This window comes from Balaenoptera ricei, chromosome 2, assembly GCF_028023285.1.
Source record: "Balaenoptera ricei isolate mBalRic1 chromosome 2, mBalRic1.hap2, whole genome shotgun sequence".
In the NCBI taxonomy this organism is placed as follows: domain Eukaryota; kingdom Metazoa; phylum Chordata; class Mammalia; order Artiodactyla; family Balaenopteridae; genus Balaenoptera; species Balaenoptera ricei.
In genome coordinates, this window is record NC_082640.1 from 96,309,101 (window position 1) to 96,324,962 (window position 15,862).

At 38.4% G+C, this 15,862-nt stretch overlaps 1 protein-coding gene across 1 annotated transcript in view; it reads left to right on the top strand.

The window, feature by feature from the left end:
• The window catches only part of CEP152 (centrosomal protein 152), a 96,103-nt gene that overhangs the window by 6,063 nt on the left and 74,178 nt on the right, over nt 1-15,862 (top strand). The window contains exon 2 of the mRNA XM_059915550.1: nt 524-617. Within this exon, the coding sequence (XP_059771533.1) occupies nt 531-617 (87 nt within the window). The 5' untranslated portion in view covers nt 524-530. The remainder of the gene's footprint in view (nt 1-523; nt 618-15,862) is intronic.

Sequence of the window (15,862 nt, forward strand, 5' to 3'; positions counted from 1 at the left end):
AATGTTTTTTGGGGAGCAATCATTAACTCAGGATTTAGTGGCTCTCTTTCTGAAAAACATGACATTTGGATTTGTGATATTCAGAAGATGAAGCAAGTTGTGGAGGATGCTACCTGTGCCATCTTTAATACATCAAATTAGAAACTTTGAGCGTATTCTTAAAATTTGTATGTTTTGGCATATTTCTGGTTCGTTATTATTATCTTATTTTTGTGTGTGGACAAAAATCTTACTGTTTGAGTTATTCTTTCCAGACCACTAGAAAGGTCTAGTTGTAGGTTTATTAGCTTTGGGCATTTTTTCATTTTCATGAATTTCTGTCATAACAGCTATTTTCTGTGAATCATGATTAATTTGTAAGAACTCTCTTTATAGTTGGAATACTAACCCTTTGTCATACATGAGTTACATATATCTTCTCCCCAGCTGCTCCTGTCTTTTTGTGTATGGCATCTCTTATGTAGTTTGGTCTGGGGAGATTTTCTGGGCTGTTTAGAAACCAAACATCTTTCTGTTCCCGCAGGAGGACCATGTCACTAGACTTCGGCAGTGTGGCACTGCAGACGCAAAATGAAGATGACGAATATGACAAAGAAGACTATGAAAGGGAGAAAGAGGTAAGTTATTCAGAAAAAGAATGCTAAACTCAATCTTAAACAATTTTATATCCTGACCAAAATTACATCATTTTGTGTCATTTTGAAGGATTTATGGTTCTTTTTTTTTTTCCGAAAGTCCCAAAACTTGATCAGCATTTGGACTTTTGAAAGGTAGATGAGTGGAAAGCTTCCTTCTTTTGGACAAGAATAAAACAACTGTGTACGATGCCCTAGATTGATGGTTAGATTGCTGAAGCGCTTTTCATTTAGGAGGTAGCGGTTGGTCTTGGGGCAGAGGCCTACTTGCGTGGGCGAGTGCAGCAGGTTCCCTTGCTTGGGTAGCCTGCGTCCGCGTGGGGGCCGCCGGTGAACAAGCACACAGGCGAGTAAAGCAATCTGTGTGAGGGCTGATTTAGCACTGACAAATAACAGGGAGACAGGGTAGGGTGATATTAAGGCAACCAGCCAGGAACTGGTGAGGGAAGGCCTCTTGGAGGAGGAAATGTTTGAGCTGAGCCTTGACTCAAGAGAAAGGAGCAGCCGCACAGAAGCCTGGGAAGGATGCCCTAAGCTCGGACACAACCAGTGTAAAGCCTGGAAGTAGGCAGCAGACCCTGCATATCTGTGAAACAGCCAGAAGGCTGTGGTATTGGGACTGTGTGAGCAAGGGGTGAGCAGTGGAGGCTGGGAAGAGGTGGTCTGGGCCCGGTCATGGCCTGTCAAGGGAGGGTGTTTGTATTTTATCCTAGGGGCAGTGGGAAGCCAGTGGAGGATTTTAAGCAGGGAAGTGATATCTGACCGTATATTTATTTGAAAGATCTTCCTGAATGCTGTGTTGTGCGACGAGATTACAGGAGAAAAGGAGTAAGAGGAGGAGATCATATTATTTGTGCGTGTGTGTGTGTGTGTGTAACGAAATCCTTGGCCCAGTAGTAATAGTAGCAGCTGGTGGGAATCAACTTGCTTGTTATGATTGGTTTTAGTTTGAGTCAGATTTCTTGAGTGGCTGCGATAACAGGCTTCTTTTGTACTGAATGTTGCTATGACCCATTTTTTTTTCAGGTGTTTTTAAAATTTTTTATTGAAATATAGTTGACTTACAATGTTGTGTTCATTTCAGTTGTACAGCAAAGTGATTTAGTTATATATATATATTCTTTTTTAGATTCTTTTCCATTATACGTTATAACAAGATATTGAGTATAGTTCCATGTGTTATACAGTAGGTCCTTGTTGGTTATCGATTTTATATAGTAGTGTATATGTGTTAATCCCAAACTCCTAATTTATCCCTCCCCCCTTTCCCCTTTGGTAACCATAAGTTTGTTTTCTTTCTTTCTTTCTTTCTTTTCTTTCTTTTCTATTTTTAGGCCAATTCTGGGTGACTTCTTTTTTTTTTTTTTACACACACACACACACACACACACACACTGTATTTTACTTTTACAAAAGATAAATAGACTGACAACAAGCATTGTAAATGGATGACCACAACAAAAGCAACAATGATTGCAATTACAAAACACAAAACACACTCATACTATGTCATAATATTGACATTCAGTCCAGTAATCCTCCACTGTAACAGCTCCTTTACTTTGCAGTGAAAATTGATTTGTATATTTTTTGCCTCTGAGTCCTTGTGGAATTTTTTTTTTTTATTCAAACAGGAAGTCACAAAAATTATAATCATCCTCATCAGTTCACTCAGTCCCATGTAATTAATTTTTTTTTTCATCTTGATCTTTTGTTAGCACTTTTATGAGTTCATCAGTTTTCCATTAGAGTTCTGAAAATGCTTGTTCATTCAGTTCAGCAGTATAGTCAGTTACCAGAAACCTGTACTTGTCAGAGTCTTTTCCATGAATTCCTTGAAGATGAAACCCTTTTATAGGAACATTTTTGCAAAAGCATCAGAGTACACCCAGAACTGTCTGTAAATGACAAAAGACTTAAAAATGACGATGGTTAAAGATTTGATGAAAGTTCATAATAATGCAATTGACAAAGAAATAGTTATTTCTGAGATATACATTTTAAAGTAATAACTAGAATTATGACTTATAACATTATACCAGAACATATAAGATTTTTAGGAGTTTCATGTAATGTCTGAAACATTTATATTAACATATTTCCATACAAATAACCCAAAGAAAGTTTAGTATTAGTTGTTTTTCTTGTTTGTTTGTTTTTTTATACTGCAGGTTCTTATTAGTCATCAATTTTATACACATCAGTGTATACATGTCAATCCCAATCGCCCAATTCAGCACACCACCATCCCCAGCCCACTGCGGTTTTCCTCCCTTGGTGTCCATATGTTTGTTCTCTACATCTGTGTCTCAACTTCTGCCCTGCAAACCGGTTCATCTGTACCATTATTCTAGGTTCCACATACATGCGTTAATATACGATATTTGTTTTTCTCTTTCTGACTTACTTCACTCTGTATGACAGTCTCTAGATCCCTGCACATCTCAACAAATGACTCAATTTCATTCCTTTTTAGGGCTGAGTAATATTCAGCCCTTATATACATATATTGTATATATGTACCACAACTTCTTTATCCATTCATCTGTCGATGGGCATTTAGGTTGCTTCCATGACCTGGCTATTGTAAATAGTGCTGCAATGAACATTGGGGTGCCTGTGTCTTTTTGAAATATGGTTTTCTCTGGGTATATGCCCAGTAGTGGGATTGCTGGAGCATATGGTAATTCTATTTTTAGTTTTTTAAGGAACCTCCATACTGTTCTCCATAGTGGCTGTATCAATTTACATTCCCACCAACAGTGCGAGAGAGTTCCCTTTTCTCCACACCCTCTCCAGCATTTGTTGTTTGTACATTTTCTGATCATGCCCATTCTAACTGGTGTGAGGTGATACCTCATTGTAGTTTTGATTTGCATTTCTCTAATAATTAGTGATGTTGAGCAGCTTTTCATGTGCTTCTTGGCCATCTGTATGTCTTCTTTGGAGAAATGTCTATTTAGGTCTTCTACCCATTTTTGGATTGGGTTGTTTGTTTCTTCAATATTGAGCTGCATGAGCTGTTTATATATTTTGGAGATTAATCCTTTGTCCGTTGATTCGTTTGCAAATATTTTCTCCCATTCTGAGGGTTGTCTTTTCGTCTTGTTTATGGTTTCCTTTGCTGTGCAAAAGCTTTGAGGTTTCATTAGGTCCCATTTGTTTATTTTTGTTTTTATTTTCATTACTTTAGAAGGTGGATCAAAAAAGATCTTGCTGTGATTTATGTCAAAGAGTGTTCTTCCTATGTTTTCCTCTAAGAGTTTTATAGTGTCTGGTCTCACATTTAGGTCTCCAATCCATTTTGAGTTTATTTTTGTGTATGGTGTTAGGGAGTGTTATATTTTCATTCTTTTCCATGTAGCTGTCCAGTTTTCCCAGCACCACTTATTGAAGAGACTGTCTTTTCTCCATTGTATATCTTTGCCTCCTTTGTCATAGATTAGTTGACCATAAGTGCGTGGGTTTATCTCTGGGCTTTCTATCTTATTCCATTGATCTATGTTTCTGTTTTTGAGCCAGTACCATATTGTCTTGATTACTGTAGCTTTGTAGTATAGTCTGAAGACAGGGAGTCTGATTCCTTCAGCTCCGTTTTTTTCCCTCAAGACTGCTTTTGCTATTCGGGATCTTTGTGTCTCCATACAAATTTTAAGATGATTTGTTCTACTTCCATAAAAATGCCATTGGTAATTTGATAGGGATTGCATTGAATCTGTAGATTGCTTTGGGTAGTATAGTCATTTTCACAGTATTGATTCTTTCAATCCAAGAACATGGTATATCTCTCCATCTGTTGGTATCATCTTTAATTGCTTTCATCAGTGTCTTATACTTTTCTGCATACAGGTCTTTTGTCTCCCTAGGTAGGTTTATTCCTAGGTATTTTATTCTTTTTGTTACAATGGTAAATGGAAGTGTTTCCATAATTTCTCTTTCAGATTTTTCATCATTACTGTATAGGAATACAAGAGATTTCTGTGCATTAATTTTGTATCCTGTAACTTTACCAAATTCATTGATTAGCTCTAGTAGTTTTCTGGTAGCATCTTTAGGATTCTGTATGTATAGTATCATGTCATTTGTGAACAGTGACAGCTTTACTTCTTCTTTTCCGATGTGGATTCCTTTTATTTCTTCTTCTTCTCTGATTGCCGTGGCTAGGACTTCCAAAACTATGTTAAATAATAGTGGTGAGAGCGGACATCCTTGTCTCGTTCCTGATCTTAGAGGAAATGCTTTCAGTTTTTCATCATTGAGAATGATGTTTGTTGTGGGTTTGTCGTATATGGCCTTTATTATGTTGAGGTAGGTTCCCTCTATGCCCACTTTCTGGAGAGTTTTTATCATAAATGGGTGTTGAATTTTGTCAAAAGCTTTTTCTGCATCTATTGAGATAATCATATGGTTTTTATTCTTCAATTTGTTAATATGGTTTATCACATTGATTGATTTGCGTATATTGAAGAATCCTTGCATCCCTGGGATAAATCCCACTTGATCATGGTGTATGATCCTTTTAATGTGTTGTTGGATTCTGTTTGCTAGTATTTTGTTGAGGATTTTTGCATCTATATTCATCAGTGATATTGGTCTGTAATTTTCTTTTTTTGAAGTATCTTTGTTTGGTTTTGGTATCAGGGTGATGGTGGCCTCATAGAATGAGTTTGGGAGTGTTCCTTCCTCTGCAATTATTTGGGAGAGTTTGAGAAGGATGGGTGTTAGCTCTTCTCTAAATGTTTGATAGAATTCACCTGTGAAGCCATCTGGTCCTGGACTTTTGTTTGTTGGAATATTTTTAATCAGAGTTTCAATTTCATTACTTGTGATTGGTCTGTTCATAATTTCTGTTTCTTCCTGATTCAGTCTTGGAAGGTTATACCTTTCTAAGAATTTGTCCATTTCTTCCAGGTTGTCCATTTTATTGGCATAGAGTTGCTTGTAGTAGTCTCTTAGGATGCTTTGTATTTCTGCAGTGTCTGTTGTAATTTCTCCTCTTTCATTTCTCATTTTATTGATTTGAGTCCTCTTTTTCTTGATGAGTCTGGCTAATGGTTTATCAATTTTGTTTATCTTCTCAAAGACCCAGCTTTTAGTTTTATTGATCTTTGCTATTGTTTTCTTTGTTTCTATTTCATTTATTTCTTCTCTGATCTTTATGATTTCTTTCTTTCTGCTAACTTTGGGTTTTGTTTGTTCTCCTTTCTCTAGTTTCTTTAGGTGTAAGGTTAGATTGTTTACTTGAGATGGTTCTTGTTTCTTGAGGTAGGCTTGTATAGCTATAAACTTCCCTCTTAGAACTGCTTTTACTGCATCCCATAGGTTTTGGGTCGTCGTGTTTTCATTGTCATTTGTCTCTAGGTATTTTTTGATTTCCTCTTTGATTTCTTCAGTGATCTCTTGGTTATTTAGTAACGTATTGTTTAGCCTGCATGTGTTTGTGTTTTTTACGTGTTTTTCCCTGTAATTGATTTCTAATCTCATAGCGTTGTGGTCAGAAAAGATGCTTGATATGATTTCAATTTTCTTAAATTTACTGAGGCTTGATTTGTGACCCAAGATGTGATCTATCCTGGAGAATGTTCTGTGCGCACTTGAGAAGAAAGTGTAATCTGCTGTTTTTGGATGGAATGTCCTATAAATATCAATTAAATCTATCTGGTCATTTAAAGCTTCTGTTTCCTTATGTATTTTCACTTTGGTTGATCTGTCCATTGCTGTAAGTGAGGTGTTAAAGTCCCCCACTATTATTGTGTTACTGCCGATTTCCTCTTTTATAGCTGTTAGCAGTTGCCTTATGTATTGAGGTGCTCCTATGTTGGGTGCATATATATTTATAATTGTTATATCTTCTTCTTGGATTGATCCCTTGATCATTATGTAGTGTTCTTCCTTGTCTCTTGTAATATTCTTTGTTTTAAAGTCTATTTTATCTGATATGAGTATAGCTACTCCAGCTTTCTTTTGATTTCCATTTGCATGGAATATCTTTTTGCATCCCCTCACTTTCAGTCTGTATGTGTCCCTAGGTCTGAAGTGGGTCTCTTGTAGACAGCATATGTATGGGTCTTGTTTTTGTATCCATTCAGCAAGCCTGTGTCTTTTGGTTGGAGCATTTAATCCATTCACCTTTAAGGTAATTATTGATATGTATGTTCCTGTGACCATTTTCTTAATTGTTTTGGGTTTGTTTTTGTAGGTCCTTTTTTTCTCTTGTGTTTCCCACTTAGTGAAGTTCCTTTAGCATTTGTTGTAGAGCTGGTTTGGTGGTGCTGAATTCTCTTAGCTTTTGCTTGTCTGTAAAGCTTTTGATTTCTCCATTGAATCTGAATGAGATCCTTGCCGGGTAGAGTAATCTTGTTTGTAGTTTCTTCCCTTTCATCACTTTAATTATATCGTGCCACTCCCTTCTGGCTTGTAGAGTTTCTGCTGAGAGATCAGCTGTTAACCTTATGGGAGTTCCCTTGTATGTTATTTGTTGTTTTTCCCTTGCTGCTTTCAATAATTTTTCTTTGTCTTTAATTTTTGCCAATTTATTTACTGTGTGTCTCGGCGTGTTTCTCCTTGGTTTTATCCTGTATGGGACTCTCTGCGCTTCCTGGACTTGGGTGGCTATTTCCTTTCCCATGTTAGGGAAGTTTTCGACTATAATCTCTTCAAATATTTTCTTGGGTCCTTTCTCTCTCTCTTCTCCTTCTGGGACCCCTATAATGCGAATGTTGTTGCGTTTAATGTTGTCCCAGAGGTCTCTTAAGCCGTCTTCATTTCTTTTCATTCTTTTTTCTTTAGTCTGTTCCACAGCCGTGAATTCCACCATTCTGTCTTCCAGGTCACTTATCCGTTCTTCTGCCTCAGTTATTCTGCTCTTGATTCCTTCTAGTGTAGTTTTCATTTCAGTTATTGTATTGTTCATTTCTGCTTGTTTGTTCTTTAATTCTTCTAGGTCTTTGTTAAACATTTCTTGCATCTTCTCGATCTTTGCCTCCTTTCTTTTTCTGAGGTCCTGGATCATCTTCACTATCATTATTCTGAATTCTTTTTCTGGAAGGTTGCCTATCTCCACTTCATTTAGTTGTTTTTCTGGGGTTTTATCTTGTTCCTTCATCTGGTACATAGCCCTCTGCCTTTTCATCTTGTCTATCTTTCTGTGAATGTGGTTTTTGTTCCACAGGCTACAGGATTGTAGTTCTTGCTTCTGCTGTCTGCCCTCTGGTGGATGAGGCTATCTAAGAGGCTTGATGGGAGGGACTGGTGGTGGGTAGAGCTGACTATTGCTCTGGTGGGCAGAGCTCAGTAAGACATTAATCCACTTGACTGTTGATGGGTGGGGCTGGATTCCCTCCTTGTTGGTTGTTTGGCCTGAGGCAACCCAACACTGGAGCCTACCTGGGCTCTTTGGTGGGGCTAATGACAGACTCTGGGAGGGCTCACGCCAAGGAGTACTTCCCAGAACTTCTGCTGCCAGTGTCCTTGTCCCCATGGTGAAACAGAGCCACCCCCTGCCTCTGCAGGAGAGCCTCCAACACTAGCAGGTAGGTCTGGTTCAGTCTCCCCCGGGGTCACTGCTCCTTCCCCTAGGTCCGGATGCACACACTACTTTGTGTGTGCCCTCCAAGAGTAGAGTCTGTTTTCCCCAGTCCTGTCGAAGTCCTGCAGTCAATTCCCACTAGGCTTCAAAGTCTGATTCTCTAGGAATTCCTCCTCCCGTTGCCGGACCCCCAGGTTGGGAAGCCTGACGTGGGGCTCAGAACCTTCACTCCAGTGGGTGGACTTCTGTGGTATAAGTGTTCGCCAGTCTGTGAGTCACCCACCCACCAGTTATGGGATTTGATTTTACTGTGATTGCACCCCTCCTACCGTCTCATTGTGGCTTCTCCTTTGTCTTTGGATGTGGGATATCTTTTTTTGGTGAGTTTCAGTGTCTTCCTGTTGATGATTGTCCAGCAGCTAGTTGTGGTTCTGGTGTTCTCTCAAGAGGGAGTGAGAGCACATCCTTCTACTCTGCCATCTTGGTTCCTCCTCCCATAAGTTTGCTTTCTATGTCCATGAGTCTATTTGTGTTTTGTAAATAAATTCCTTTGTATCATTTTTCTAGATTCCACATATAAGTGATGTTATATGATATTTGTTTTTCTCTGTCTGACTTACTTCACTTAGTATGATAATCTCTATGTCCATCCATGTTGTTGCAAATGGCATTATTTCATTCTTTTTTATGGCTGAGGAATATTCCATTGTGTACATACATCACATCTTTATCCATTCATCTGTCAACGCACACTTAGTTTGCTTCCATCATATGACCCATTTTCTAATATGTAAAGTAATTCTTTTTAAGAGTCACCATGGACCATTTGTATTAATAGGAAGCAAAGAATAGGGTCAGTTGCCCACGTGGCTGGCAGTAGAGTTATGGTAGAGACAGAAAACTGGCATCTGAGTGGATTTTGTCCATAGACATGTATTGTTTGGTTGCACAGTGTTTTTAAAAAATTGAGTCTATATTTAAAGATTAGAAAATATCATGTAGTAATCCAGAGTTTCTGACCTGTCTTGAAACATCCTAAGCCTGGGCCACACGTGGTGTGTGTTTGCACACGGCAGCAAGTGGGCTGGAGCTGTGCGATGGCTCTCCCGTCCCAGCTGTCCACAGTCCCTCCCCCCACCCCCCAGGCCCCCCTGACATGGGCTTGTGCACTTGGACCTTCCAGCTTCACTCTTGTAAATTCTCTGCCAAGTCACTGAGGGCACTGGAGTTTGTGACCCTTTCCAGGGTTTCTGGATTTTGACAGGGGCCTTCACCAACAATTGTTGGTGGCAAGGGTGGGGGGGCGGGTGAGGATTTTCTGTTACTTTGTGAACTCACAGCATGAGGTTTTCACGACCTTGATGGCTTTTGGGTAGTTCTCTGGAATTTAGCTACTGGGATTTTTGAGAGGATCAGTTTAAGTAGTTACTATAGTAGATTTTAAAGAAGGAGAAAAAATAATCTGACAGGTGATTTTTTTCATTGGAAAAGATGGGTAGGGTATTAGAGAGAACGTACTGCCAGGTGTGTTGTGTGGTGAAAGTTTTAAAGGGTGTATTAGTTAAGGAGGCAGTAAATTCTAGATGATATAGAACAGGGGTCCCCAATCCCCAGGCTGCAGAGCGGTACTGGTCCACGGCCTGTTAGGAACCGGGCTGCACAGCAGGAGGTGAGCAGCGGGCCAGCAGGTGAAGCTTCATTTGCCGCTCCCCATCACCCACATTACCGCCTGAACCACTCCCCTCCACCACCTGCTCCATGGAAAAATTGTCTTCCACAAAACCGGTCCCTGGTGCCAATGCGGGCTGGGGCCCGCTGCTATGGAAAATAGCCAGTGGGATCACTTCTTGGTAGATTATGTGCTGGGGTAGGTTAGGGAGTTTCCAGAGTAAAAGGTGCTCTTAAGAGGTGAAGTATCTAAGAATGAGTGTTTCTAGCAGAGTGGAAGAAAAGACTATTTAGCTAACTTGACTCTAATGTGATGATTATGGGTCATATTAATAAAAATTGTTTTATGTTAGTAAAAAGTATTTTTACCTTTTTTAAAAAAATTGCTACAAGGGAAGAAGTGAGGTCAGATGTTAGAGAGTTTCAGCAATAAAATTCAGAACTATTCATGAAAATTCAGCTGTATGTATATTTTGTCAATGCAAGTTAAAATAATAAATTGGCTGATCACATCTAAGTTCGTTTTCATATCCAGAAGCCTTTTCCACTTCCTCAATCTCCCTGACCCTACGATAATAGAATAGTTTACAGCCTTAAGTGGTTAAAGAAAAGAATGGTCTTTTCATGCCTGCCTGGTTGGTAGCTTTGGGATTGCCAGGTGGATTAGAGTGTTAGTAGTAGGCTAATACACACTGCTTTCTCTACTTAATGAATCGCTTTGTATTTAATTCATTTATGTAGGTGGAATGCTTGCATCACAAGGATGTGCTGTAGAGCTGGCCAAGCAGGCCGTATCTGACTCATAGGCTACCCTGCTAAGGATTTGTGAGATCCCCTCTCTGTAAATGGCAGAATAATCCTGATTTTGACCGTCTAGTGTGAATGGCCAGTTGCTAATACAATATGCTTTACCAAACTGTTCGATTTGGATGCTTTGGGATCAGCTGGGGTGTTGTCCACACTTGCCCATAAGTCAGTGAATAAGCCATAGTCAAATTCCAACCTCCATGCCATCCTAATTAGCAGCTCTGCAGTGATGATCTGGACTTTTCCATTTCTATTCCCTCCATTGTTTGCACTGAAGAGTAAATGGAGAATGCATTTAATCTTCGGAAAGGGAAAGGATTTAGTAAAGTGATTCAATATTCAGAGGACATTTAGACCAGTGGAATCTCAAGCCACAGACCACTACAGATAGACCCATATTTTGAAAAAACCTCCAAGAATTTTGCAGAAAAGTAAGGCACTATAATCATTTCTAAATCGCTACAGTTCTAAATGGTCTATTGGTAAAAATTTGACCACTGTGTTCCAAGGCATAGCAAAGAAATGCATAACCCACAGCCTCACCCAGTGTTTCACTGGAAACTCCATCTCCTCCACAGTAAACAGAACAGATTAGGGTGCAGGTGAGGAAGGGTGAGAATACCATGGAGATATAGTATCATAGTAATTAATATTCATATCACTCATTTTCCTCACAACTTCTTGGAGCACGTTACTTTGAGAACTGCTGATGTAGCAAGAAGGACAACTACTAAGTAGACCTCATCCAAAGTACTCTAGGCAAACTTTTACTTGTAAAGCTGGCCCAGAGAAGAGGACTTGAAAAGTTTTTTCATTAACTCATTCATAATGTAACAATATGATTTTGCAAAATATTTTTCACCTAAAGTTACTATACTTTGCAATTTCATCATTGAATATTACAGACATATAGTTGTTGTTGTCATTGCAGTTGCTGTAAGCTTCAAAGTTACTGGTAAAGCCACAGTTTAAGGTTGAGTATCACTTGGGATCTCATAGTTTGCTGGCACGTACCTGTACTTTCTGCAGTGTCACCAGAAGTAGCTCTGGGGTTATTGCTTGGCTTTAGATAGTAAAATTATGTATGTAAGTATGTATTTTGGAGCTGGTGGTTTGGGGCAGAAGTACTTAGTAATCTGTGCTTATCAAGATAATACTTGCTGATGATCCTCCACTGAGTGACGATATTATTTGAAGCCTGGAAAATGATCTTGAGTAGAAAGGTAAGCGTTTTGAGTAGCAGATGGCAGACAGACACTTGCACCTGGGAATAGTGATTTGAGTCCCTCTTAGTTTTTATATCCGTACTTCTCTAGTAGAATAATAAGCTCAGTTGAGCTTGGAATCGTGTATTTTAGAGGTTAGGCTTTCCATTGCATAGCCTTTCTTCCACTTTTAACTGCCTTGTTTGATGTTACTTCTGGAAACATTTTTGATATTTTGTCCCCACTAGGGGGAGTTGTAAGGCTAGCATTTGTTTACATTTTGTACAATATTATTTGACTTATTTAGTGGAATTTTCTCGCCGTCATCTAAGAAAAGCAAAGAAACAAATGGTTGAGTGTTCATATTGTATTTTTTTGTTCCTATCGTATTCTGTTTTCTTTTAGCAGTTTCTTATACTTTATCTAGATTGTGCCTTTGAACTGTTTCCCATAATATATAGGTATTTTAAAGGGGCTGTCACAGTGGGGACAAAAACACTGAACTCTCTCTGGCAGACTGACGCTTGCTCGTATACAGACAGGTAGAAACGTGTCTTCCAGTGACTGACTGAATGTCATGTGGAAGAAGGTAGGAGTGGGAATGGAGAGATTCAGGTTCCAGTGCTGGCCGTGGGACTGTAAGTCTCACTTTCACGGGCATGCCCCTGACCTTCTCTGGGCCTTGGTGTGCTCACATTTACAAGGAGAGGTTTGGCTCGGAGGAGCTCCAGTGTTCATTCCAGGTCTAAAGTTCTATTATGTGTCACCTGCAGTGTAGCCGGTATTTGTCTAGTAAATGTTGCCATGTTTCTTTTTCAGATGTGTGGCAATCTAGGCAAAGTCTTCCCCACTAACACTGTAAAATTTGTTTTAACTAATGGAATGGGTTAAAAAACAATTCCGTGCATAGTATAATTCATAGACTAAAGCTCTAGCTACCAAGTTTTTTGGCCCTTTGTCAGTCCCATGTTGGGCCTTTTCAAGGATGTTTTTAACTTGGCTGTGAGGCTAAAATGAAGATTCTACTTGGTGTGTATCCATGAAAGCATGATTTAATAATTCATATTTTAAAATATCAGGATCTTTTCATCAGTGTACTTGTTGGGTAACCTGTTCAAAACGCAGATGAATGTTGGCCACTCCATTTGCTGCTCTTCTCTGGGGAGAAGATGTATTGAATGGTTTGTAATCTGAGAACTCTTGCTTTCATGAATATCAAGGATTATAGCCTCTGAAGACAGTCTGTTTAGTTAATTAAAGCCGAAAAATCCCAACAAAAGGTTTACATGTTCTCCGTTTTACATTCCCCTTAAACTAGGCTTTTTGGATGTTCTATGTGGATTACTGTAAAGTGTTTTGTTGCTGAAGTTCTTTGAGTAAAATGCCCTCATTTTTTTCATTATTTTTCAGGAACAAACACATGAAGTAGTAAAGGGAGAGGAGTTTATAGAATAGTTTAGAATGCATTTCAATAGGTGCCTTAGCAATGGCAAATTATCTTCTTTCTAGAGAAGGTATCTCTTTAATTATTAAACTCAGCTGATATTCAATAATATCCCACCAAGAAGATTGCATTTGCAACCAAAAAGCAGTATTTCTTCCAAATGTGATGAGTGGAATTAAATCTTGCCATTTATAAGGATTGTTATCTTTGTCTTTGAATCCGTATTTGGTAGTCTGGTGGATCTTTAATGAGGAAAATTTGGTTTCTAAAATTCTCTATTTTGTAACATGTGTAAGTTGATATTGTAATTTTGTGTTTCATGGCACAAGGTTCAATGACCCAAAGGAAAATCTATTTGACAGTGTATATGAGGAGGGTACACTTTGATTCCAGGAATGGAAGCCTGGGGGGGGCTGGGATTTTGTTCCTGAATGGCCTTTCTCTGCCCTCAAAGTTATGGAAACCAAGGAATATGGCCCAGCTATGCCAAAGAACTTGATGGAGAAATTTTTTGAAGGTGAATGAAATGATTTAAAAATGTTAGTACAGGTGTAAAATATTCTATAAAACACTAAATACAGTAGGGATTATTTTGCTAGTTGATAAGTTTACCTGTGGATCCAGAAGCATTTTGATGAACTCATTGCTTATGCTCAAATTAACCTTCCTCCATTGATGCCAGTTTGATTAATTTTGTCGTGTCACAAAGAAAGCTACAAGAACTGCTTAATTATTGTGTAGCTTTTTCTGTCTCTGTGAGGGGGGAAAATATACTGTTTAGATGTGCCTGTCAAGGTTCCTCTAAATTATAAGTCTATGTACTTAAACCTCACTGAAGGTTTAGAAGAAAATATTCTTTATGTACAGGAGTCCTTACTTGATGTAAGTACAAAACATTTATTTTGGTTTTTTCCCCTGTGTTATATGTGGGTATACTCTTTTTTTTCCGTAAAGATCTCATAGATTTTTTTTTTCTTAGTGAATTTTGTGTCTTTGTGAAATCATTTTGTTACCTTTCTCTTTAGCCACATGTGGTATACTGATATGTTGCCATGTTCTGTTTTGTTTTTAGTGCTTCTTATCCTTTATATCTTTGGGTCAACTCTAATGCAGCTAATTCTCAAAATGATTTTTCAATTACCTTTGTGAGCAGGTGATCAATAAGTCAAGGTCTTGGTTGTTAATATCAGTATCACAATAACTTTTCATTGGGCTAGAGTATTTTTCTCTTGTCTCATCTTTAAAGAACCAAATGGACTGAGAATACCTGTAAACAAACAATCCAGTGAATGTTAGAAATATGTTATGTGGGTGAGGAAGCGTCCCCCTTCCCCACCTCACGGACCCCACTTCCATTCCCAAATTTGACTTCACCAAAACTCAGTTAACAGTTGGGGCATTCCTTTCAGACCTTTCTTAGAATATTTTTAATTAACTTTCACCATATGCATTTTGTTTAAGAACATTTTTTGATTATAAATGTAATACCCAGATATGTTTTATAGCTACATTTCATTTCTTTTATTCTAATGGCAGAGAAATTGGGGAGGGGACCTTCCATTGACTAAGAAGCATCTCATTTTTTTTTTTCCTCCAGGGCTTTATAGAGTATTTAATATCTTTAGACTCACTCATTGCATAATTTTACGGGATTGATTTACACACTGTGGAGGGACTCGGTCAGCTTACTAATCTAACTGGTGCTTAACTTTTAAAGAGAAGTCATTATAAGTAGTCTGTTGACTCTTTAGTAACACAATATTTGAATCTTATTATTACAAATTTTAAGTCATTATATGGGGATTTGAAGAAAGACATTTATAGATATTGAAGTTCAACAAATTAGACAATTCATTTGTCTCTTTATCACAGTTTATCTTGAAATTTGAGTGAATTTATCTAGTTGTTATAAGACAGAATGCTAGAGATGTAATTTTTCTAGGAAAATGGAGAGCAAAGTCATGTGCTTTTACATCAGTTTTAGAGTTATGCTTTTGACAGTGCTTTATCTGTAAAACCCTGAATCTTACAGCCTTCTTTTTACTCAACTGTTTATAAGAGCCAACCATTGTGTATCTTTTCATCATTGGAACTGGACGGCTGTCTACTAATTAGTCACTCCCCAAGAGGTTTCTATCACATTATTGGAGCTTTTAAGGGCTTCCAGGCCACCTGCTGCTGCTGCTACTGCTACTCTTATCACCTGGGCAAAGCGCATCTGGCTACTCAGATCCCCTCGGGGGGTGTCTGATTGTCAAGTTTTCCAGGTCTGATTACTGGTAGAATCCATAACATGATACAGTGATCGTACCATTATTATGACTTGCTGTGTTTGCCTAAAGAAATTTTAAAGTCCTGTTGTATGTGTACTTGAATCTAAGACCTTTGTAGAAGAAGGTAAAGCCTTCTAATATAAATCCTGATGTTTATGTGTTTCCCTTTCCCCAAGTGAAATGATGAACGTAATTCCTGTGGAATTTAAGACATTGATTACATAGAGAAATTAGGAACTTCTTTGACTTCTACAGTCAAAATCACTCGTTCCAAGGCAGCTTTGGTTTGGCATCTTGTGTTT